The 25,483-nt window shown below is 36.0% G+C and overlaps 1 protein-coding gene across 6 annotated transcripts in view; it reads right to left on the reverse strand.

The window, feature by feature from the left end:
* The window catches only part of COL21A1 (collagen type XXI alpha 1 chain), a 102,328-nt gene that overhangs the window by 45,948 nt on the left and 30,897 nt on the right, over positions 1 to 25,483 (reverse strand). For all 6 annotated transcript variants that reach the window (XR_006181964.1, XM_042889128.1, XM_042889121.1 and 3 more), the window contains 8 exons: positions 21,930 to 22,098; positions 21,582 to 21,798; positions 19,042 to 19,215; positions 16,621 to 16,698; positions 14,362 to 14,370; positions 12,894 to 12,977; positions 10,541 to 10,603; positions 548 to 601 (listed from right to left, as the gene is read on the reverse strand). Coding sequence is in view for 5 of the 6 variants with exons in the window: in XM_042889128.1 (XP_042745062.1) it covers positions 548 to 601; positions 10,541 to 10,603; positions 12,894 to 12,977; positions 14,362 to 14,370; positions 16,621 to 16,698; positions 19,042 to 19,215; positions 21,582 to 21,798; positions 21,930 to 22,098 (848 nt within the window). In the remaining variant the exon portion in view is untranslated. The remainder of the gene's footprint in view (positions 1 to 547; positions 602 to 10,540; positions 10,604 to 12,893; positions 12,978 to 14,361; positions 14,371 to 16,620; positions 16,699 to 19,041; positions 19,216 to 21,581; positions 21,799 to 21,929; positions 22,099 to 25,483) is intronic.

The following is a 25,483-nucleotide window of genomic DNA, read 5'->3' on the forward strand; positions in this document are numbered from 1 at the left end:
CTCAATCAGATGATAATTTATGTCAGATTTCCAAATTCCAGGAATTATAGCATACCCCAAGCTGCAAGGGACCCATAAGGATTCTTGATTCCAGCTCCTGGCTCCATGCAGGTTCACCCAAAGTTCAAACCCTATGTCTGAGAGCACTGTCCAAACACTCCTTGAACTCCAGCAGCTCAGAGCTGTGCCCACAGCCCTGTGCAGCCCGTTCCATGCCCACCACCTCTGGTGCAGCCTAACCCTCACCCCCAGCTGCCCTCCCCTGCCGCAGCTCCATGCCGTTCCCTCGGGCCCTGTCGCTGTCACACAGAGCAGAGCCCAGCACTTCCCCTGAGGCCTCCATCAGGCCTCCCCTCAGCTCCTGTGCTCTGGGCTGAGCACACCGAGGGACCTCAGCCACTCCTCATATACCGTGCCCTCCAGCCCTCCACTGGGTACTCTAATATTTTTATGTCTTTCCTATATTGTGGCATCCAAACCTGCACACAGAGCTAAATGTGATACCACACCAGTGCTGAGTAGAGTGGAAAATGAAACAGGATCTTACTTGAACCCCTGGAGTTCCTGGGATACCTGGAGTTCCTGCTGATCCTTGATAACCCTAAAAAAAAAAGGAACCAAGATTTGTGATTTTTCGTAACACCTATTTTGGGGGGGGAAAAAAAATCCCACTAAAGAACTGTTATTCCCAACTCCTCATGTTAGGTCACAAAAATTTCAGTAATTGCTATTAGAATCTTACTTTCCAGATTTAAATTTCAGCTATCGTAAATTTTCAGTACTGCATCTAAAGTTTGCAGCCTCCAAACTTTAACTCAGTGAATCTTTTCGGACAATAAGGAAAATCAGTTATTCTAGAATTTGTGCTTGAGAATGTAACAAACATATTGTTTTACTCACCATTCTGTAGAGGGAAAAAAAAAAAAAAAGAACAAATTGACCTACATATGTAGACATCATTTTTCGCCTTTTTTTTTCCTTCCACAAAAGTAGTTGAGGGATGCCAGGAGTTTTAAAGGCTTATTTCTAGTTACAGAAAAAAAGCTTTAATGAACAAGGCATGTTCTAATACATTATGCAGCTCGTTTTATAATATCTCTAAATAATCAGTCATAGAATGGTTTGGGTTGGAAGGGAACTTTAAAGATCATCTAGTTCAACCTCCAAATAATAATAAAAATTCCAATAATAATAGAAGTTCCATTCTCAATAGTAACCACTTAGCTATGAACTTAGAAGTACATAACAGGCTATATGTGTAGGAAAAAAAAAAAAAATTGAATGACTGGAACAAAGAAAAGAAATACTAAATATTTCATGAGATGAGAAGAGAATTTCAGGAATGCTTTACTAGAAATCAGCATTTGAAGAACTAGAGAACCTAGACAGAATCCCAAATGTATTCCTGAGACTTCTTAGTAGATCGGATTCAGTAAATACTACAAAAATAGCAAGTTATCTATGCAAAATTAAACAGTACTTTAGAAGAGCCCTAAAACAGAGACAAGCTACTGAAGAACAGGGAATTCTACTTAATTCCATTAACAGCATGTCATTCCAATGAAGAAAATGAGCTAGAAGAAAGGTTTTTTGAGAAAATATATAAAACAAGGGAAACTGTGCTATAAAATTCAGTTTATTTGGCTGAAGCCTTTCAACAGGTAGTAACTTTCAACTCTAAGCGGAAACATTATTTTATTTGATAAACCCCACACAAAAGGACTACTCAATTTTAGCTGTCCAGAGTCTGATCTTGGTTTGATCTGAAAAAATGAATAATTCCATTTCTATATGAGTTTCAGTTTAAAAAACAGTACAAAATTTAATAGGGGAATTTCCACACTAGTGTGCAGGAGCTAATAGAACCTTTTTAATACAAGGAAGGCAACTTTTATGCCTGATTTCTTCTTCAAATAAGTTAGAGCTGCCTGGGAGTAATAAACAGAGCTAAAATTATTTACTGGTTAGATACAAGAGAGTACTTTCTGTGCCCTCTTCACAAAAGATGTTTGAGCAGATGCCCAAAGAGCCAGCTGGTAATGTTTAATATAGAAGTAAACAGAATTCTAGGTCTCTGTCCTACATGGATTCTTTATCAAGCAATTCTCTTTTAGTGCTTAAGGCAGTTCTAGCAAAATCAACTTTAGCTGTAAATAGTGTAGCATTTCAAGACAGCTTATAAGGCTCCTGGGCAGTTGAAACAACTCACCAAGCCAAAATGCCTTTTAAAAGTTTGTCCTTTTATTCCTACTCCAAAGAAAGCAAAAAGTTTGTGTGACTTCCTGTAGGATGTAGTCCTATATAAATAAAACTTTATTTCATATTTTAGATCTCTGAAATGCAATTTCCCTTTCTTCTCCTTCTGAATAGAAGAAGAAATAGCAGAAGATAATTTCCTGGCTGAACTGAATTTCAAAATTTGAGAGATGAATGGAGGATGGCAAGAATTTTCAGCTTACAAGAACTGCACATTTAACTCAGTGCTAGACCTTGTAATGCTGTTCAGAAAAAGTAAAGTACATGTTCATTGTATTTGTTCAATGGAAAGCTGTCACAGATAAGATACAAAATAGAGAATCAACGTGTGATTCTCTATTAACCTAGCAGTTCTTTGGGCAAGTTTGTATAAGTTATGACAACCAGCATTCAAAATACTTCTTTTTCCACTTCTCAAAAAGTAGCAATGTATTGTTTTATCACTGACAATTTGCATAATCTCCTTCTGATCGTTTACATTAACCTACTTGCATACTTGCTTATCGCTCACAAAACTCCAATTTAAAAACATATTCTAAATGTCAAATACATTGTGGATTATTAGTCTACAACCTACACACTGAGACCTATGTTTTTCATTAAAGTCAGAAAAATTCCTCCTTCCTCAACTTCACAGAAGTGTGTATGTGACATACATACATACACTCTGAGAGCAGCTGTGTCATAGCTCGTATTTTATGTAATGAAGAAATCTGAAAGTACTCTTTTCATTTGACTCGTTCAAGCTCGTTCAGGACTAAAGATTCACTTTCCTGATAGGGCGAAAACACAGAATTTGCCACTAAATAGAATTAATCTTTTCTTGGTTTTCTCTCATCAATTCCACAGAAGACACATAAATGGTATGAAAAGTATCATAGCTAACCCTGAACTTGATACTCAGTTTTGATGAGTAACAGCCTAAACATAAGCAGTTACTGCCTTTTCGTATCCCCTAAACACCTGCAGAGTGCTAGAAGACAAACACACAATGTATTTGGAAGACATTCACCATCTTGAAAGAGCAGCTGCAGGCAAGACAGCTCTATGCTCTATGGCATGAGAATATCATACCTCCTGGGGTATAGTAGTTATAAATAAGTTGAATAACAAGGGAATTTTAGATATCCAGTGCTCTGCACACACTAAAAACACTAAATGTAGGTGCCTTAAACTGAATACCACCTACAATGTTTCATCAGTACTACTCCAACAGCACTCTGTTTATACTCCCTCATTTATTATTTTTCATCACTGAGTATACAGAATCTCCCTCTGAATTTGTTGTGGATGGTAGCAATGCTCATAAATCTCAAATCATTGAAAACCTGTAAGGTGAAATTACAATCAGCAAGATACCATGATGCTTAGGTACCAGATGGCTGGACAGTACAAAATCACAGATAGAATTTAGATTTGGAATTTAGATAGCAAGACAACAATTTACAAATAGCTCTAAAGGGAAAAGCAGAACAGATTTCTTAGGTCAAAGAACTTTTACAAAGGACACAGCAAATTAGCAACACCAACATCATCAGTGAAATAAGAACTCTGCAGGGAAATTCAAGTTAGTTTATCTGTAAGGGGAAAAAGATTGAGCAAGAGAGGTGTATGACAATTATCAACTCAAAAGACATTGTAGGTACAATAGCAGAGTAAATATCAGAGGTAAATCTTCAACACACTTGCATGCCTAAAGGGAAGAAGTTCAGACAGCATTCATCGCTGTACCACCTCAGAAAAAATAAAAAAATAAAAAATAAAATAAAATGAATAAAATAGAAATTAAAATAAAATCTGGTAATTGCACTGTACACTTCCTTATTGAAAACTTTCGGAAGTCACTGAACAACATAAATGATAAAGCAATTACAACAGGTCTACTTTGAAAAGTCAAGGGAGAAGTAAACAAGCTCTGTTTGGCTAGGAAGCAACCAAGGATCAAGTAATGGTCTAAAGATATTTAAGGACTGTAAACATTAAGTAAACAGAACTATTTAGAGTGGTGTAACTAATCATAATGGAATTCAACTTTGAAAGAAAATTGTGACTTGGTGTTGGGAAACATCCTGACAGAGATCTGCAGACTCCATGTGGAAGTCTCTGTAGAAAGTCTTTAGCACATTTAAAACAGGCATCTAAAGCGTTGAAAGAAAAGCTTTTAAACCCTATTCATGAAATACATTATGGATTTCAATTCATGTCATAAATACATTTTTATAACCATTCAAACAAGTATCCATGGCCTATATTCAAATTTGTACTTTACAGTATGATCGTGTATCTCATCAGCAACATCTCTATAGTAATTAAAATCCTGTAAGGCAACAGAAATGTTAGAAAGTATTTGATGAATTTGAATGAAGCATTTTAGGCTTTCTCCAAGAAGTTGTTTATGATCTTAACTTAATCATTGTAACTTTTTTTCCTTAGGTCCTTCTTCCTAATTTTCTCAATAAGCTTTTTTTTTTCCCATCCTTAACAACCTACTACAGCACTCCTCTCTGTCTGTACTCATCTGCCTACTGCTTCTCATTTCCTGCCCCTCCAACCATGTTGAATACCAGTTGGTCCTGTGTTTGGAGACCATGTCTCACACCTTTCTCTAGGAGCTTCTGCAGCATTATAGCTTCACTGCCAGCCTGGAGATCAAAACAAGTGCCATCTCTTCTCTCCTACCTCGACTATACAACAGAGCCCTTTAAAACACTTGTGTCCATCTGCTTCTACTGGATGCAGTGAAGCTCCTCTGCCTACACATATCAAAACACAAAAATGAATAGTAGATTCAGCCTTAAATTCCAAAGGTAATTAAATGCAGCTTTTACCTTCCAACATAAATTTTTAAGTGTCTCCTGATTAAAGGTTAGTCATCACATAAACATTATTATGATAAAAGTACAGAACAGTTTTAATTGCTTCGTTCCCTGCTTTATTTATTGCCTTTCTCATTTTGCTTTGCTTTGAACTGTTTAGTTCTTTCTCCCTTTGATTACACTTCCTTACATTGGCTACTCCACCATCTGCCAAGGTTTTCATAGCTCTGAGCATCCAGCAGTATATTTTAACTGAGCATAATGTTGTGAGATAAATATCTGCTTGTGCTGAGGGACCATGGAGAAGAAAAGTTTCATCAAGGCTGTCAGATACATAATACCTGGCTTAGAACCCAAGCGTTAGACTGTGGGAAATGAGATAATGTACTCTGCATGCATAACTTCCTATTCATCACTTAGGTGTTCGTCGCTATTGTCTGCCCTTACCCACTGTTGCAATCAGTCAGATAGACTCGTATCTGCACTAATGTATCTGCCTGATGCACAGCTGTATGCAACCCAAGTCAGCACAAGGCATCACCATGAATTCAAAGTAGGAGGTCTCAGTGAAGCCATTACATGACTGTGGTAGTCAAAATGGAGAAAACATAGTTCCACTAACAATAACAAGGTCTGAGCGTTACTAAGAAATAACTTCTCTGGAAATCAAAGCAGCATTTTCTAGTGGAATTATCAACTATGCTTACCAAAGCTTCCTGCAGAAAGTAGCTGCAGTTCATACCAACTTAAATCCCTAGACTAACCATCCAACAGCACAGGTAATCCTAAATACACATGAAACTATTATCCATTTTGCTTCCAAGAGTACTGCTAAAATAACTGGCTATTATACTAAGATCTTCATAAAAGATTCAGTCCTCAGTTTATCACCAACTCTAGGTAGTACAGCTGTAACAATTTTCTACGCATTTTTAAAAAGTAATATTGGAATGACCAGAAATTACTTAATATGCCAGAATTTTGATAGCTTATGAACTCTGCATCTGCACACAACAGTAAAGCCAGTCTTAGTAGATTGATTTTAAACTGCTTATTGCTTATGGGCACAGTAAAGACAAGGTAAACGGTTCCAAATTTTCAGTAATGAAACTAGATGGAATACAAGAAAATAGGCAAGATTTGTCAGCCATAAGTTTCAAAGTTGAAAAGTGACAAATAAGTATATAGTTTTTCCCCACTTCTTTCAGCAGACTGATAACCTATCACCTCTATTAACACAAGTGATTGCTGTTCGAGTTCTTCCCCAGCATGTATATAGTATCCTTTGCAATAAAAAATGGCTTTGTGTTCTCAGGCCAAGCAACTACTCCAGCTGCTTCTTTCTGATGAATAATTCCCATCAAAATGAGTTCCAGTTGAGATTCAAATACTATTTTTACCCTTCTACTTATTTACTTATTTCTCCTGGCAAGGCAATTAAATGATTTCAGGTTGAGAATAACGTTTTTAATTGAAAATAAATATGTTTTTATTACGTATTATGCTTCTCACTTTTGTGCTATTATCTAGTTACTTTGACTCATCTTTTCTAAACAGAGACATAGATGAAAGGAAAGAAGATAATACCAAAAAGAGTTTATAGCCCAAAGTATTATTTTCTTAAATTCAAGAATGATTGAAATTAAGTCCTGTTTATATTCACTTTCCCCAGGTATTACAGCAAAAAATATTACTAGGTAATACTAAGTGAACAATTATTTTCTGGTAATACTGAAGATATTCATGGGAATTGTTTAGAATTTTTTCAGACTAAAACTAACTTTAAGTGCTACAATCATCTAGGCAGTCCATGAAAAATAAATTTTCCCGATGCTTAGCTTTAAAATCAGTTACATATCAGTTACATATAAACGCATGCCTAAAATCTTTCTCACAGGAAGAAACATTTTGTTGACCAGTTATACTATTCCAAGAAAATGAATACCAGATACGCAAACTGGAATAACTTTAGAGGAGAACATAAAAATGTGTTTGGGAACAAAAAAGATTGACTTTCCAGGAAAAGCTTTCCATGCAAAAACCATTTGATTAAACAACCCTGACTACACAACTACCTGTAAGCCGATTGTGCTGTCCTGTGAATTAAGAGCTTGCTTTCCAGACTTCTCCTAGGGGATACAGCTAAAATTATTCATATGAGCAAATTTATCTCAAACAAGGAAAATCACTGACAGCAAGGATGAAGTGCTAGCAGTGTCAGCAAATAAATAAATAAATAAATAAAACAGAAGAAAAAGACAAAAGCAGGGGTCTGTTTTCCCACACAGTGTACTTAAAGGGTCTTCTGTCATTCCCAGCTAAAAGCTAGCCTGGAAAACACTCAAGAACGTACTGTAAGGAACAATAATGTACTGGCCAGAGCTGCAGATGATCTAATAGGCTTGCAATTATGTCCTTACAAAGAACAAGTGCAAAAAGCTACAGCTGATTTTTAAAAAAAAAATTAGGAAGTTAATAAATAGGATTTTACTGGAAGCATTTCAAATAAATTATGAACTTCAATACACCAAAATGGTAAAAATTGTTAATTGGCAGGGCTTTTAGAGCCTACTCGAACTGTCCAAGATACTTTTGTTAATCTTTTCTAAGTTCAGAGAATGCCTATCTATGCAAACGATGACTCACTCACAGGAAAAAGTATAACTGCCAGATTACAGCATTACAGAAAGACTACAGCATCGATTTATTTCTCCTCCATGATTCACAGTTACAAATCTCAGTGCTTATGAGAAGATATATGGCACTGAGGTGAAAACCAGTTAATAAAAGTGAGAAAAAGTCATAACAACTTAATTCTAAAACAATGCTGTTGCATCCGACTAGGCAGTTTGGAAATAAGGTCAGTCTTCTTTTTAAAGGAGAGAAGGGAAACTGACAGTTCCCTACCAATGCCCACTCTATTTCGACTTCACTAAAGCTTACACAATTTTATTTTATTTTTCAAAATATCAGTTAGCTGGAATAAAGACAGCTCTGCTTATCCGTGTTGCACTCCTACCTCTAGCATTTGCATGGTCAAGCTGTGATGTACACTCTCTTTCAGGCAATTCTGGGCTGATGCAGTTTGTGTAACTGTCTTTGTACAGAAGAAAAGGAGTGCTCTTCAGAAGCTTAAGCATCATCAATAATCAACTGAATAGAAAGGCTGTTTTTGTTAGATCCTAATTCCCAAGCTCTGTTTCCACCTATTCTTACTTAAAACCTATATTTTCATGATTGCCAGGGGGAAAAAAAAAAAAAAAAAACTATTTTATAGCACTGAAAATTCCTTTTCTGATTTTTTCTCTACTTCAAACGCTGAAGATAATAGTTTAGCTTTGTTAAGCTTTTACTTTAACTCTGAAGGCAATAGTTATCAAAATCTGCTTACAACAAAAGCTTAGGGAAAAATATATGAATTATGTAAGAGAACAAATGAAGATCTTTCCTTGTGGAGATATTAAAATACTTGTGTTCTCATTGGTTTGCTGGACCCCTATGGTCACCATTGGCACATCTTAATATACCAAGCCTATATTCTAAAACAGAATAATTCTCAATTTTTAGAAATAATTGCACTTTTTGTGTTCAGTGGCTATTTGTTTCCTTTCAAATTAACTCTACTTCTAAAAGGACTCCCCAAGTGATAAACCTACCATCTACTATTCCTAAGAAAATGCCACCATGTAACTAAGCAACAAAATAGGAGAAATATGAACTTTTTAATAATGTGTAGCACAGAGCTTTCTCTTATAACTAATTATATCTACTGTCCCTTAAAATATCCACAATTCCAAGTATCAATCTCACTATTTTCACCTCTAGTTTACATAGAACTGAATGTATGATATAAAAAATTCTTAACAAAAATAGAACCTTAGTGGTTTTTTTAAGCCATCAAAGTTGGCAGGTAGTGCCTGTTTAGACAGAACAACTTGCTACAGTTATTAAAATTGACAAGCAACTGCAAATTCAAGTTAAAAATTGTGTGTAGCTACAACATCCTCATCAATCTTTCTACAGGACAGAACCATTAATATAACAGGATGCTAAGCTGAAAAGCCCAATGTAGCCCTTTGTTGCTCTTCTCTGAGGTTTCTCCAGTTTGTCCAGCATGGATAAAAATGGCCCAAAATAACTTAATGATCCTGCTAAATCTCAACCAAAACCGCAGACTATTACTCAGTCTATAAACCAATTCTTATTTCATAAACTGTTTTGTCTTCTCTAATCTAAAAAAAACTAAATTTTGTAATGTCTGAGGGCATCTTTCTATATTTTAGTTCTTGATAGCATTTGGAATTCCTCCCAGCTGTATTTTCTGCAGATACAAAGTCATGACTTCTCCAGGGAGGTTTCACCATAGCACTACAACCTAAGAGCTCAACTATAAAATGTAGTCCTCAAACTAAGAATGAAAACCTACAGAGGCTTCATTTGTAGCACATGCACCCACTTTTCTTTTCCTGCTTTTTGTATCCAAGTATCCAGCAGAGAATTTCTCCTTTTTTTAGACGAAGCAAATTATTTTTGAAGCCCTTTATTTTATTTTTTTTCCCTTTTTCTCTTTTTTTTTCTTCTGGACTGAAGTACCTTCTAATGAACAACAAACAGCATCAGAGACCACGTTCTGAGAATCGAAACATGGACGATCAAGACTCCCAGCTTTTAGCCTGCCTTCTCTCAGCGCACCATTGGCACATGCCTACCACTGCTTTGTGAATGCAGGACTGCAGCCTTTTAACAGAGTCTTGCTCAACAGAGCAGATTGGATGGCAATGTCTTGGAGGCTTCCAATTAGATTCAAAGATCTAATTTATTTTGTAATGAAATCTTAGACTATTATTATATATTTATTTGCTTTTAATGAAGTTTTATTGCAATAAAAATGCTAATCATGAAGACTACACCAACCACTGCCATATCTGGCATTTTTATTTCAGAGGCATGTGTTATTCATCTACTTTCTTCTAGCCTTTACTATCCAGACTGCAGGTATGTCAGCTTAAAGTAAAAAGAAAGGCAAAATACAGGCATTTTTTCTGACATGCTTTAATACTCAATGCTTAGAACTGCACGATGTACCTATATCTATATTTTAGCTGCCCTAAATTGCTTTCTAATAGAAAAAATCTACGCAGTAAAGTCTGACAGTCCGAAGGTGTTAACTTCTGCAAACTGATGCAAAGACCAACAGGAAAACTCATACCCTGTTCTCTGCTTTATAACAATGCTTACCTCATGTTATTACATCTATATTTCAGCTTGAGACAAAAATACTGTGATTAACAGGTTCATGGAATTTTTACGTACTGTTACATTCGTAGAATTGTTAGAGCTTAGTAACATTCACAATTTCAAAGAATAGAGACAAAGCCATCAAAATTTCAAAATCTGTTATTAGTGGTACATCTATTTTCTCCTATAGTTTTACATTTGCAATATATGACTGAGTTTTTAGTACTCACAGGCTTACCATCTGGACCAGGCTGACCAGGATAACCATGATTCCCAGGCTGCCCAGGATCTCCCTGCAGAGAAGTAGTACGTTAACACACACAAGACATGAAACAGCTTTTTTAAAATTAGCATAGAGTAGCTTTCACCCTAATACATCCCATAAAACTGTGGTTGCAATACCAGGTACCCTCCATGGAAAAATTATCCCTAACTTCAGATGCGGGACCTGGAGAAGCAAGCCCATGCTCAGTGTGTAGGTTTGACCTATCATCACATATGCCTTCAAGCTTCCCAACATCATCAGCAACAAAAATAAATAAATAAAAATAAATAGTTTTCATCAATTAAGCATAATCAAACCTCTACCAAAACCTTGTATTCTACCAGATCCACTCTGAAGAAAACTCTCACCTGTTAAGCAAAGATTTCACTGAGTCTAGTTTTTAAAGAAAAGTATTGAAAGGAGCTAAGATCAAAACCTGTTAAATAAACTCTCCAGACAATGCTGTCTGAAAAAAAAAAAAAAAAAAAAGTTTTGTTTTGTTTTGTTTTTTTAAGATTTCTTCTTATAAGGCCTTTGCAATTATTTTGATAACCTCTGTTAAGACCACAGTAAGGGAAAAGGAAACTCAATTTCTCAGGCATTGTGTTTGTAGTCAGAGAGCAAGAACATACCTTCCTACTCAATATATCATCTTAATGATTTAAGTTCTCTGTTTATTTTACTAACAGACTTGATCTGGACTCGAAAAATCCATTAAAGCTTCAGTCAATAAAACATTTAACTTGCACAAGCATTAAGCAAGTACAGTTTTCTTCAGTCTGATCAGACAGACCTTCAGGTCAGCTAAAATTGCAGAATTGTTATGAACAGGGAGAACATCAGAAGAGAAATAGGAAACAAGCTTTCATCATGAAAAAAACACGTATTTTAACATATAAACCTGAGAAATGTAATGCTGAGTTAAATGGCAAAGGATATAGAATAATGTCACTTTAAAAAGCCACTTGAGTGTAAAGTTATAATTTTCTAAATTAATAGTAGATTCTCTAGAATTATTATTGATCAAATTAAAGAGTCCAGGTTTGAGAGCCAAGAGAAAATAAATTTGTTTTCAGTTACACTGCCTAAACTACAAAGTGTTATGCCTTTGTTTTGAAAAAGTTTAAATATCATTCATTTGTATTTCAAAGTTTATAAATGAATTAATTTTACTATACTTCATTAGTATCACAAACACACAAACTAAGATTAAATCTATAAGTTTGCAAAGTCCAGTATTCAAGAGTTAAGAAATACTGTAACTGAGATACCTACAGATCTTAAATTGGCTTCCTATTAATTCTTCCTGCAGACTTTTGGGTTGGACACCATCTTGTTACCTGTATAATTATCTCAAATATACTGCAATGCAATTGAAAGATTGCATGTGAAACAGATACTTAACTAAAATTGTGTAGATCACCTCAGTTCAGATATTTCATACTCTTTCATGCTTTACAAGATATAGCTTTCAAAATTTTTTGTTATAAATATTTTCTTCTCTTTTTTCTCTAATATGCTAAAGGAGAAATAAGGTGTAAAAAAAAAACAAAAAAAAAAAAAAAAACACCTATTACATGAAATAACAATGGTCTCCAACATGTAGCTTCCAATTCCCTGATTAGAAACCATTACCACAATAGCAAGCAGTCCTCTAACATGAGTTAGCTGCAGCAGACTATTGCCACTTAAATTATGAAAGTATTTTCTTTAAATCATTTGCTTAATGAAAGATAAGCAGTTTGGGATCTTCTTGTCTATCCATAAGTGAAAAAACAGTAACTGGAGATAGCACTGCTTAGCACAGTAATTGGGGAAGATAGGGAAGCAAAACACTTGTGAGTGACACATTAGGCATCTGAGACCCAAATCTAGTTCACACCTTTATCCTTCTTATCCTTGGCTAACACTCACAGGAGGTAACAAAAATCAGAACAGCGAAGTTGGAACTCTGCAGCAAGCATTTTGTCTTAAGCAAAGAAGGAAGAAAATTTTCCCTTAAAGACTACTTTATTAGCAATTCACTTCATTCTGAGATAATTAGCAATGCAAGATCGTTTGGAAGATTGAAGATTGGTTAAAAAAAAATACAATTTTATAACCACAACCATTCTGTGTGAAAGTAGAAGATGTATTTATGCAATCAGGAGTTACAGCACCAAAACCTGACCTTGTTGTTTCTAATCACTATATTCATTCATTAGAAACCAGAACTAGCAGAACTAGGACCCTACTTTTTTAATCTGCATGACAGGTCAGCATGAGACTAGGGGAAAAAAAATGTAATGTATGCTCAGGAAGAAAGAATGAAAACTTACTTTGGGGCCTGGAGGTCCTTGTTTCCCTGGAGGGCATATGCAGGGGGCAGGTGTGGAGCCTACATCACTTGGGCCATTCATGCACTATCAAGAATAAAACCAACCATCAAAACACTTGCCAAAACCACTGAACAAACATATCATAAGGTTATGTGAGGCTGATTTTGCTTAGGTTGCATGGGCCCCGGCTTTCACTAGTTTGTTCAGGTGGAATTTTTACTCACCTGAACACTGCTCTCCGACTACTTTGCATGCACAAATCCATCATTTTACAAGGAGAAAATAAATAAAGAAGCAAATACTAATATTTGCCAATACCTGTAACTCTATTTGCTTTTCCACAGATCTTTTACCAAGCCATTTAGTAACTTTCAATCTGGCAACACACAGAACTGTTTTCCTAAACTAACTGATATTCATAATTTGAAGTGTGATCACTTATTAAATATACCTATTTAACAGAAGTTTACAAAAACAATCTAACAAATAATATGCATTATATGTACAGCATAGTGACTGGGCAGGCTACTGTGTATCAAGCCAGAAAAGGATGTAAAACCCAGATCTCCCCATCTTGTGCTTGCATGTCCCAGCCATTAAGCTACTTCAGGAAAGGTAGGGTATGGCTGCTGCCACCGATTCCTACCTGGAACCCCAAGGGTGCTCATCATCACTGAGGTGAATTCCTCCAAACTACACTTCCTATGCAAACAATGGTAAACACTAAATCTCAATAGATCAGTTGATATATCTATTCCCCCCTTTGAGATCACAGGAAACCTAAGGCAGAAAAGGGGAGAGCTGCTAGATCGATTTCATATTTCATCATCTCAAGGCTAGGCAGCCAAAATGTAGGTACATCTGTAGGCAATAAACATGTTGCAGCTAGATTCAGTGCATTCTCTTTTATGAAAAGATGTGAAAGAATAGACTTTGCACTTATTATCTAATGCACTTTATATAACATTTCACCCAGATTTTCTATAAGGATACAAATTCCTTAAAATGTTCTCTGAATGGAATTATTTCTAAGGGTCAAATGATTGTTCAAAATATAGTTCCACATTGCCTTCACAATGGTCCCAAGCAAGAGTGGAGTTACCAGCATGGCTAGGGGAACTGTCGTGTTAAGACTTCAAATCAACTCCCCTTCAGGGAGCTCCCATTGGTATAATCCAGGAACCTGACTGCACAACCCCATTCACTTTGCACCAGTATCCAGCCCTGTAAATAAGAGCAATCCAATTGAACTGGGAAAAAAAATCAGGACATTTATTCTAATGTGTGTCAGAAAACTGATTTTCAGTTTGCCCACTGAGTATGACTCAATTAATGAAAAGCAGCATTTTTGAGCTTAGTAAACTTCCATCCATTTTTTAAAACAAAGAGTACATCCCCTATAATAACAAGTTATATAAAGTCATATACTACCTTAAAATGAGTTTGAGCAGTTTAGGATTGTGCCTACCTCTCCATTCTGAAACAAGAAGAAACATCATTTAAGAATAAAAAAATACTTGCATTAAGCAAAATCCATTCATTTGTAAACATTATCAAAACCAGCCATAAATTTGAAGCAGTAAATATCCAGCATCTACAATTCAAAATTTCAGATTTTCTCAGGTTTGTGTGCAGCTGCTGTCAACAGAGATGAAGCTCAGTATCATAAGGGTATCTAAACAAGAGCTTCCAAGAGCAATTTTTAAAAGTCATGACAGAACAAATTAAAACTGGACCGTGTAAATATTTATACACTGAATGTTCAGACTTAGCTCCAATCATGTGCCAGGAGTAACTTCTCATCCAAAGAATACTCTACTTATTCATTAATGACCAAAAATACCCTAAAACATTTTTAAAATCTCTGATTTCTGCCCGAATTCAGCATCTGGAAAAATGCACAGCAGCACAGAGCCAAAGCTGGCTTTCTCTAGCATGATTTCCTGTGTGACTGCATGGTATCTGTAGTATCATAGAAAAATCCCCATATGTTTCAGCACATCAAACACGAAATTGTCTGTTTTAATGATTTAGTCACCATTACCTGCACCACATACAGGAGTTTTCTGATGCCACACAGTTATCACAAGCTTTATAAACACTGAGTGGAAACAGGTTCCTCTGAATTCAATCTTTCCCTCAGGCAAAATCTAGAGAAGATTGCTTTTCCCCAAGAACTGTAGTGGGAGTTTGAAATTATTCTAAAGCTTCAGGGAGAGGGGATGAATTCAGGCTGTAAATACTACACACAGCCCCAGTTTAGTTCAGGAGCTCTGACACAACCACACTGTGATGGAATACAAGCACAAACCACATGTCTCCAACTTTCATTACCTCTTTGGAGACCATCCAAAATTTTTATTTCTTGAAGGAGTCCAGAATTTTATGGGTGAAGCCCAAATCTAATTTACAACAGTATGTGATACTAAACTGGCAAAATGTAAGCTTTTTGCTCAGACGTCTTGCCAAGATGAAGAGATTGCAAAATGACAGACTTTTCAGTATTTCTTTCTAAGGGTTACACTTTTTTTTCTCATTTATTTTTTATATCCTACTCGTTCTCTGCAAAGAGCAAGAAGATACGTGGTGCAGGTAAACAGTGAAATAATAAAGTTTACTTTGTATTTAAAGCTAACTTTAAAAGTTCATCTGCAAGAGTCTTCCTGAGTTCACTAGTTCCAGAAACACACTCAGATTTCAGAACAGTAAGAACTTAGCCACTTTCTTATTTTCTAAGCAAAAGTCGTGAGTTCTAGAAAGGTTTTAATATGGGAGCTCATTACAACAGAAATGCTGGCAATAACTGAATTCAAGCCAAACACACTAGCTGGGACTCTATGCAAATTTGGCAAAAAATGAAGTATCTGGATGTTGAAGATTCACAGACTCTATTCTCAAATTGGCAAGATTGTCTTAACATACTAAATCACAACATGCAGAATATAGTTTTGCATGCACCTAGACTATCTTTAGCTCGGTTGGGACTAGGCACCAAACAAAGGATGACATTTTGAAAGGCACTGTAGATATAAACCAATCTCTTGCAAATATTTTTGGATGGGAGTTGAATGCTTTTGTAAATCTGGCCACAACTGTGTGGCACAAATGGTTTTCTAATTTGTCTGTGCATGTTTTACATTACTTTGTATAATTAAGAGAGAAAAGAAAGAATCTTTCATTTTCATTCATCAATCATGCAGGAGTCCTTGGGCTTCCTAATTGCATATAAGAACTCTGCGATACTGAACTTCATTTTGTTTTTGTCTTACTCATAACGTACTTCATAAAATCTTGGCTTCATTTCAGCCTCTGGGATTTTAAAATCAGAATTCAGCGTAGATATTTCTGATATGAAAAGGTAATTTAAGAGTATAGGTTTGTTGAGCACATACAGAATTTTCAGAGGAAGTAGCAACATGTATATTAGATAAATTAAAAAGTTACACTTAAAGGATTTTACACTGCCATAATCTAGCCGTTTTATTTATTTGAAATGTTTAAAATCTTGAATTTGTAACTGAAAATTATGAGATTCTCCTACACTGCTGTTACAAATTAGCACCGTCAAATATCCAGAATGACAAAAGCTTTTAAAATGTGTTTGTGCAAAACTAAGGTTGAAAGTGGACAAATTCTGGGTCGCTTGACTGCACAGTCCTAAGTCAGCTTCAAACAGTGATGCGTACAGAAGCCAAGTAGGTCACAAAAGTTCATCTATTGTACTCACAAATCCTGGGATCTCACAGACTGTCTCTCGATTATTTTGCTCTGGGTCACAGTAGATTCGCAGTTTTTGTATGTCAAACTATAATTTAAGACAGAAAAGACATTTTTAGGAAAATCGTTAATAGTCTGACATGCTATGTTTAAACAAGATCCTTCTTACTTTATGTCATTCCACAGGTTTAAAAAATGAACATAATATTAAAAAGCAACCGAAACTGGAAGCTTTGTGTGTCTGCTAGAGTTAAAAAAATCAATGAAAGATGTAGGAACCCTAAGTGAGGATCCTCACAATGATTCATATGTGCAACCGATATAACATTCTGTAACAGAATTATTTAAAGGAAAATAATCAATCCAAGATTTTGTTTTCTAAAATAGCAGAAATAATCACCCTTAATCCTTGGTAGCAAATCCAAACATGCACAGCACGAACTATACCAGCTGCCAATACCATTTGGAAACAGTTATAACAGAATAAGTATACGAGTATTGGACTGGATGATCTTGGAGGTCATTTCCAACCTTGGTGATTCTTTGATTCTAAGTAAAACCAACACTTCCCTTTTCACCTTAACAGTCCTGGTTAGACATGTCTACACTGACCTGCCTCTACTAGATGTAAGATTACTAAATCTTGGTGAAGCATTAGAAAGCATCCCTGACACTTGGAATAATTTAGTTTAGAGTTTAGATGTATAACGTAAAATTGTAAGAAGTAGCCAACAGAAACACTGGCAACAGGTAAGCAAAAATCTGTGCTGTTCTGCTTTGTCACTGCAGGGAACAAATGCACTCAAGCCATCTTTTTTAGCATGAAGCTGTCATGGCCACAAAGAGAAAAAAGCCCCAATCACACTTAACAAAAAATCATAAGTTTGACAAGCAGGGGGAAGACAAAAGAGAATATCAAGTCTGTTAATACCATACACTGCAATATGAGTATTTTCTGAAATACGAAATTGCAACTTGAGGCAGATTTTCTATTTCTTTTCCAGTCCACTATCAGAAGATGATCTGTACAATTCTACATTCCCAAAATGTTTTCGTTTTTATTTTAGATTACATGCTTTGCTAATAACATTCCTCAACTCAGAAACTGTACTGCTGGGAAAGCTATGAAATCCAATTCTGTAGAGACTTCAGACAAAAAAAAAAAAAAAAAAAAAGAAGAGGTGCAACTAACAACCCTAAAATCCCAGAACATACAAAACTATGAGAATGAGATAATCCTGCACTGACGTGGAAAATGTGTGAGATGATTGATTACAATTCCAAAATCTTTACTTTCCTTGAAATAAGTGCCTAACAGAAATCTGTGGGAAGCATTCATTGTTATTCACAAAGAAGAATGTCACCATACAAACTATATTTCTATCAGAAATGCTGAGTCACACGCAGAGAATGTCATCCAAGTTTCCATGTACAGGTTTAGAATATGGTAATAATAGTATTGAAGCCTGGCTGCAAGTGCACAAAACTGAGACTAACTGATTAACGGCATCTGAATAGAGTTAACGAAGATGATGCAAAACACATCAACACAGTTTAATAGGAGCAGTAAGGGTCATGAAATTAAGCACTGTAGTTTAAAAAAAGATAAGTATAGCTTCAAAATGAGCAGAAAAACTCCCCCTACTTGTGTACTTCAGTATTTCTTAGTATTGCTTCCTTTATTCTCAATCTAATTGTTAAAATGTTAATTATCACTTTGCTCACGTTTTTATAAATGCAAGGAAACAATCTACTTAGTGAACATCTTGAACACTGTCAAATTACAGTCCTCACCAACGCTCTATCCTATATAGCCTAATGTTATCAGCTTTTTGGTGTCTGCATACAGCTGAAGGCAAGAGGAATATAGCATTCCTCAGAATAGAGGAGAAGCTCAAACAGCAATTTCAGGGCTTCTTTTCCAGCACAGCAATCAAATATTGCTCCCTTGTACACCCAGTATTTGCTGTGCAACATAGCCAGAGTTGACAAGTTTCGTATTTTCTTGACAGCTAGCAATGAGAAAAATTTTGTTCCCTCCCAGCTATGTTGACATAGCTCACACGACGGATGGAAATTATACGCAAGTGTCAAGCACAGAGGATATACTCTGCTCTGATATATGGTCCTCCAAATTTGAGCAAAGTACTGCATCAAATTAGTGACTCACCAAAAACCAATACCTGCTGAAGGCACCAACTAAGTACACCATGCAGTGTTGTATACCATGCGACTGGTATATACCAGTCGTGCTGGGTCCTTCTGACAACCTGCATTCCCTCTACTAGAATTTTATATATTAAATTTCAACCTAGAGTAAATTAGAAGAGTAAGTGCAGGAAAATTGAAATCACCAACACAATGCTAACTTACAGTACAGCAACTGCATTAACCTGACATTTAAATTTCTGTGCTTTTAACATAAGCATACCTGTACAGTTTCCTCCTTTCCAGAATACTTTCCTATTTGGGTCAGTCCACTGATGTAAATACCTAAAACAGGATGTAATGCTTTTGTTTCAATTTCTTGGTCATCTATATATAAAGTTACAAAGTCTTCTGTAACTAAGAGACGAATTTGATGCCAGCCTTCATCAAACAATGTCTAAAAAAGAACAAAGAAAATGGAAACTTTTAAAACAAAATTACTTTTAATTTAAATGACAGTAAAACTCATTTTGAACATTTGAGCTATATTTACAATTGCACAGGCAAAGAAAGTATTGGTCAAGTAATACCACAACTGAGAAAATTATGCTTTCTAATAAATAGTCTGTACTTCAGAATTATTTTAAACCAAACAGATCAGTCTGACCCAGGATATGCTGAGATTTGTAATCGTTGCAAATATAAAGCCTGAGAGGTATTTTTTGTAAGCAGCGGTATGATGTCTCAAGCACTTCAAACCTTAAATTGTAGTACAAACACATCAGTATTTGAAAAACTTTCTACTTAGTCTTTTACAGAAAAATCTTAAAGACATGCTATTGGCAGAAGGAATCACAATAGTCTAAAAAAAAAAAAAAAAAGACAAGTATTACATTCATCATATCACAGAACCTCAGCTTAAGATTTAAATAAAGAGTATATTTACATAGGTAACAAAATTAGAGAGCTTTAAAGAAGTATTTATCACACCTACATAAGAAAAGAAATTTAATAGAAGAAGAAATACTATCCTTGAGTCTTTCCCTTAATTTCTAAACTATTTAGCTATTTAGCCTTGCCTAGCCTAGATCACTTTTCACACAAGTACATTTATGAAATTAATCCAACAGTAAGTTCATATACATAATAGTAATTTAAACACATACATTTCATTATATATCTTTACCAACTTCTGTAGGCACGAAGATAAATTAATTCCACCACAACAAATGCAAGGAGCACAGTAAGACTATTTCATAGAGCAAATTCTCAGCTACTAAACACTCTTTTTAGCACAGTCACCAGTGTTAGCTATGCATTTTTGCCATCAATGAACAAAAGCCTGCATGCTGCACTTGTAAAAATCTGCACCAGTGGAGGTGACCCACTGTTGCTGTCACCATTGCTGAAAGCTCACACCCGCTGTTTGGTCTCCATCAACATTCAGCAAGCATCGATGAATGACAGTGGGTGTCATTTTATCCTCACAGAGGAATTCAACAACACACTTTTGCTTCATAGACACTTTCATGTCAGATGCCCTCTTGTCAGATTGCCCCCCTGCTGCCATCTTTGCACAGCCACAAAATGGAATAGAATATTGGTAGGAAGATTCAATCCCTACTGCCATACCACCAACATCTGCCCTTGACATTGTGGGCCAACATAATAAAATAGGAGGCGTTACTTTCAGAGCAGTGCTCATTCTATAGCTTTACGCAGCAGCTCTGTTTCCAACATACTCTTATTTGTAGATCACAGTTTTATTTACAATGGTTCTCATTGCGAGACAAAATAAACAACAGATCACTATATTAAACATTTCAATTTTATTGGGAAATGTGATAAATCATCACTAGAAAATAAAAATAAAAATACCTAGGACTGCAGGAATATTTTTCTTTCCCCAGTAGATACTCAAAACACTTATGAGTAAATCTAATGCATTTATACATAAATGAGATTTCCAGCAATCTCAGGAAAATCAAGGAAGAGAAAACTTAGAAAGAAAAAGCAAAATTCTTCTTATAATAACAGAAGAACAAAATTCCTCCCAACAAAAGCCCTGTAGCTAAGACCTTCTCTTAGACATTAGACCTTCTTTCTCCGAGGATTTATATTTCAAATTTCATTAGCCTCACTTGGAGTAAGAATTCAAATACAGGCCACCACTTCCCAGAAAATCAGAACCCATTTGGCAACCCTGTGCTCCAACGGTAAATCTTTCCCCCTCTTTTCTTTTGAAGTGTCCTTCTTGCTGAATTAAAAAAATATTCCCCAAGCCTGGAACAGGAATCTGTAGGCTGTGTATTCCTATACCGGTATGAACACGAGAGTGGAGACACTAAATCTCCTTCCTGCAACTTAGTTCTCTTTCTTACAGACTTGAATACTTCACTGGAATAATGAAAAAAATACTGAGAGAAAACCTACAGAATAAACTAAGAAATAATAAAAATGGTTTGCACAAAGAGGGGAATCCCTTCAGTGAGAAAAACAAGCAGCTGAAAGGAATTTTTATTCAACAGAGAGCTAAACAAATACAGACTCAACTTACTTTGTGCTCTTCTAGAGAAGAAAGAAACTCATTTCATTATGTGTTTGCAAGTCTTCACGATTACCTGCTGGAAACTGCTGAGTAAAAACCACCCGCAAAGCAGACACTGTGGATGCTGAAGAAACATGGGTGAAGTACCCACCATCCATTTTTAAATGCCTAAGCAGTTAATAATAAGAATCATGCATTTTTAAAAAATCATAAAGGGCAAAGGAACAATGTGCATTTAAATGAGTATTCCAGCAGAATGCTGACCTACTTCTTACCTTTACACGAGGTGCAGCAAAAGTAATAACCTGCGTGCCATTTATTAAACTTGTTGTAGTGAATGACAATGTTTTCTCTTCTCCATTAATTGTGACTGCTATCTGTGGTCTCTTATCCAGGCTCAGAACTCTCCACAAATCCCATGTCTTTTTTACTTTAAATCTTTGAGTGGAAACAAACACATAGGATGGAGGCAAACCTTCTGGAAACACATTCCTAAATAAGGCAGTGGAGAAGAAAAAGGCCAATATTTGAACAGTTACATAAATCTTAAAACAAGTCTCTCTCAATTTAAACAAACATTAAAATCTTATCACATTTAGCACCTTACTTATCAATGTAAATACCTTGTCAACTCTGACAGATCAACACGGGATGTTACTTCATAAGCTTTAGCATTAGTAGTTGGTATTTGAATTCTCTTTTTAACCTTTTTCTTCACACCTAGTCCTACAAGAATGTCAAATCCTTTTTCATCTCGAGCTGCCACTGGAATTCTTGTAGGACAAACAGATTCTGCAAAGTAAGAAATGCAAATACAGTTAAAAATACAACTTAAAACTTTCAAAAGGTAACATCTCATCTACCTAATTTTTTGTTGCTGCCCTTCAAGAAATAAAAAATGAACTTATAACTGCTACTGAAGTACAAGAGAGAACCGATATGCAGAATCCTCTGAGACGTGACGCGAGAATACAGAGACATCACATTTTACTGCAACTACATACTGCTATTTTGATTTGTAAGTAATTGTACTTTAAAAAGTATTGGAATATTTGACTCATAAAAATACTGGACTTATATTTTAAAATTTATGGTCTCAAAATGCTACAGTAGATCATATCACAGAATCACAGAATGGTTTGGATTGGAAGGAACCTTAAAGATCATCCAGTTCCAACCCACTGCTGTGGGCAGGAACACCTCCCACTAGAGCAGGATGCCCAAAGTCCTGTCTTGTCTTGCCTTGAACACCTCCAGGGTGTCCACAGCCTCTCTGAACCTCTCTGTATCACTGTCTCACACCACCCTCTGAATAAAGAAAGTTCTCCTCTTTTAGATTGAAATATTCCCCTCATCCTATCGCTACCAGGCCAAGTAAATAGTCCATCCCTCTCCTGTTTGTGAGCTCCCTTGAGGTATAGAAAGGACACAATAAGGTCCCCCTAGAGCATTCTCTTCCCCATGCTGAACAAGCACAGCTCCCCAGGCCTGTCCTCATAGGAGAAGTGCTCCAGCCCTCTGATCATCTTCCTTGCCTTCTCTGGGCCCACTCCAACAACTCTCCATCTTTCTTGTGCTGGGAGTCCCAGGCCTCAACGGAGTACTCCAGATGAGATCGCACAGGGCAGAGAAGAGCGGGACAATCACCTCCCTCTCCCTGCTGGACATCTCTCTTTTGATGGAGCTCAGAATGCAGCCGGCCTTCTGGGCTGCAACCACACACTTTTGACCCATGTTGAGCCTCTTGTCCACCAGAACTCCCACAGTGCTGCTCTCAAATAGTTGTTCTACTCTGTACACATACCTGGGATTTCCCTGACCCTATTGCAGCACCTTGCATTTGGCCCTGGTGAACTCATTAGGTTTGCGTGGGTCCATTTTTCAGACTTGTCCATGTCCCTTTGGATGGCATCCTTTCCTTCTGGTCTATCAACTGCACCACTCAGTTTGGTGTCAAAAACAATGTTAATCTACTGCATTAACAATTCAGATTAATTCAGCCTCTTTCCTAATCACAAAATTAGACTGAAAATTGAAAAAGTTCAAAATTGAAAAAGTTCCAATTATTTACAACTGTTTTTTTCCCTTATTTTCTCTCTCTCAAAAGTGGCTTTAACCTATTTTATTACACTGGTTGCTGCTTGATGCTGGACAAACAGTGTGTGGTATTTTTTTTTTTTTTCCTGTGGAAACTAAAGTAGGCTTTATGCTATCTCGTTTTTTTTGTTTGTTTGTTTTTAATCAAACTAACACTAGGCAGCAGAATTAAATTGTTTAAAAGCATGCAAGACAGAAAAGCAAAATTCAATTCTAAAGCCAATACTAAATTGTGGTATTAAATGAATTGAAAGAACAAAAATCCGTTACATTAAAATGATGCTAGACTATTTATGTTTTAATTGTTCACTTTCCGTTGTTCCTTTTGAAACATACCCTTTCACAGAGGGAAGAAAAAAAAAAAAAAAAAAAAAAAAAGCATGTTAGGAATAAGTTCCAAAGAAATGGTGGAGAGTTCTCTCACCTCCATCATGATGGAGGGGCTGGAAAACTCAGGTTTCAGTGCTAAGGAATTATCAGCTCAAAGGCTTAAACTGGAATTTCTATATGATACAAGCAATGCCTCACAGCTTCTTTTTAGCCAACACAAGGGCAATCAGAAGCTATCTCCATTCTGGTGGGAAAAGTGGACACTGAAATTTCAAGAAAATCTTGAGCTAGAATGTCTGCACAAAGGATCTTCATTGGGAAAGGACAATCAGCCCTAACAGGACATGCCACAGCTACCTGAAGTAGTTGTGTGGTTGTGTAGAAGTCACATGCATTCCCCTTGGATTTCTTTTTTTCTCCATAGCAAAACATCACTAGAGTCCCAAAACAAAAATATATTACAAGTTATCTGCTTGGTTATATAAGAAAGAACTGCATTAATTCCCTAGTTAAATAAAGGAAACTAAAATGTTTACCTTCCGAATGCTACAATGAAAAAGGAAGAAAAAGGAAAATACAGCACAATTTTCCTTCTTGTTTGTCTCAAAAAACCAGATGTAGGATTTAAGTCCGTATGTTCCAATAATAATAAAAATAACAAGACTTTATTTTTCAGGTTTATTTACTCTGTGCAGCAAAAAGCACATAGAGAATGATTCCATGATATTGCTAGAAGGTTTATTTCAAGGCTGAATAATGGTCATATTGTCATTAATACAGATTACAGACAACCATGTGCACTGACAAGATAACAAATGTATACATCTTTTCTCAGTCACAGTATTAGAAATATGCTGTAAAATCAAACAATGCAGAAATTAGATTATTTTATGTGAGAGGGTCATTATTCTGAATCAAACATAAATTAAGCATGTATCAAATTATACATTAAGAAACTACTACTACTACACTGTTTATTTTCAATGGCACGTTGCAGAACTACATGAAAACATTCACAGTAAGGCTGATCTTTGGGTCTTCTGGATCATCTTCCAGCAGGGCTATTCTGACAGCTAACCGGGCCATTACAAAGGATGCAGAAGTCAGCAGCAAAATTAAGAGCTGTCTTTCACTGGAGACAGGATTGTATTTCCAGTTCACAGTCCCAGTCACAGTTATATCTTGTTCCCTTCTAATGATTTTATATGGATTTTTGATACTTTATTTTTCATTCCTGAGGCATGAAAAAGCTTTCAGATGTTAAAATCTGTTATCTGCTTCTGAGATCTGCACTGACTATTATTTTTACATGCTTTTTGACACACAATCTTTTCTGCATTTTCACTGGAGAATATTAAAAACACTCAACATCCAGAATAAAAAAATCTTAAATATCCTGGGATGCTTTTAGCCATATTTGCCTTCTAGACTCCCCTGTCCTTTCTGGAAGGCAGGATCAGCAGCTGTTTTCATCCTGGCATACTCTGAAACAAACACTAGAGTTCCCAACAGACACATGGCAGCCCTCCATTGCAAGGCACTTCATATCAGCACTACTTGCCCCACAACCCACCAAACCTCAGCTTTCTTTTCCTAAAAAGGAAATACTGTCCCTGTGCTCTTAGGTTCATTAAATAACAAACACTAAAGAGTAAAGGCTAGCATTTATTTTGACATTAAAATAGATGATCAAGTCAAAATCGCAAAACTTTGAGAAAGTTCCATGTGGTTGACCACAGACAAATCATTG

This window comes from Lagopus leucura, unplaced genomic scaffold, assembly GCF_019238085.1.
Source record: "Lagopus leucura isolate 7727_CA_CO unplaced genomic scaffold, USGS_WTPT01 Super-Scaffold_73, whole genome shotgun sequence".
Lineage (NCBI taxonomy): Eukaryota > Metazoa > Chordata > Aves > Galliformes > Phasianidae > Lagopus > Lagopus leucura.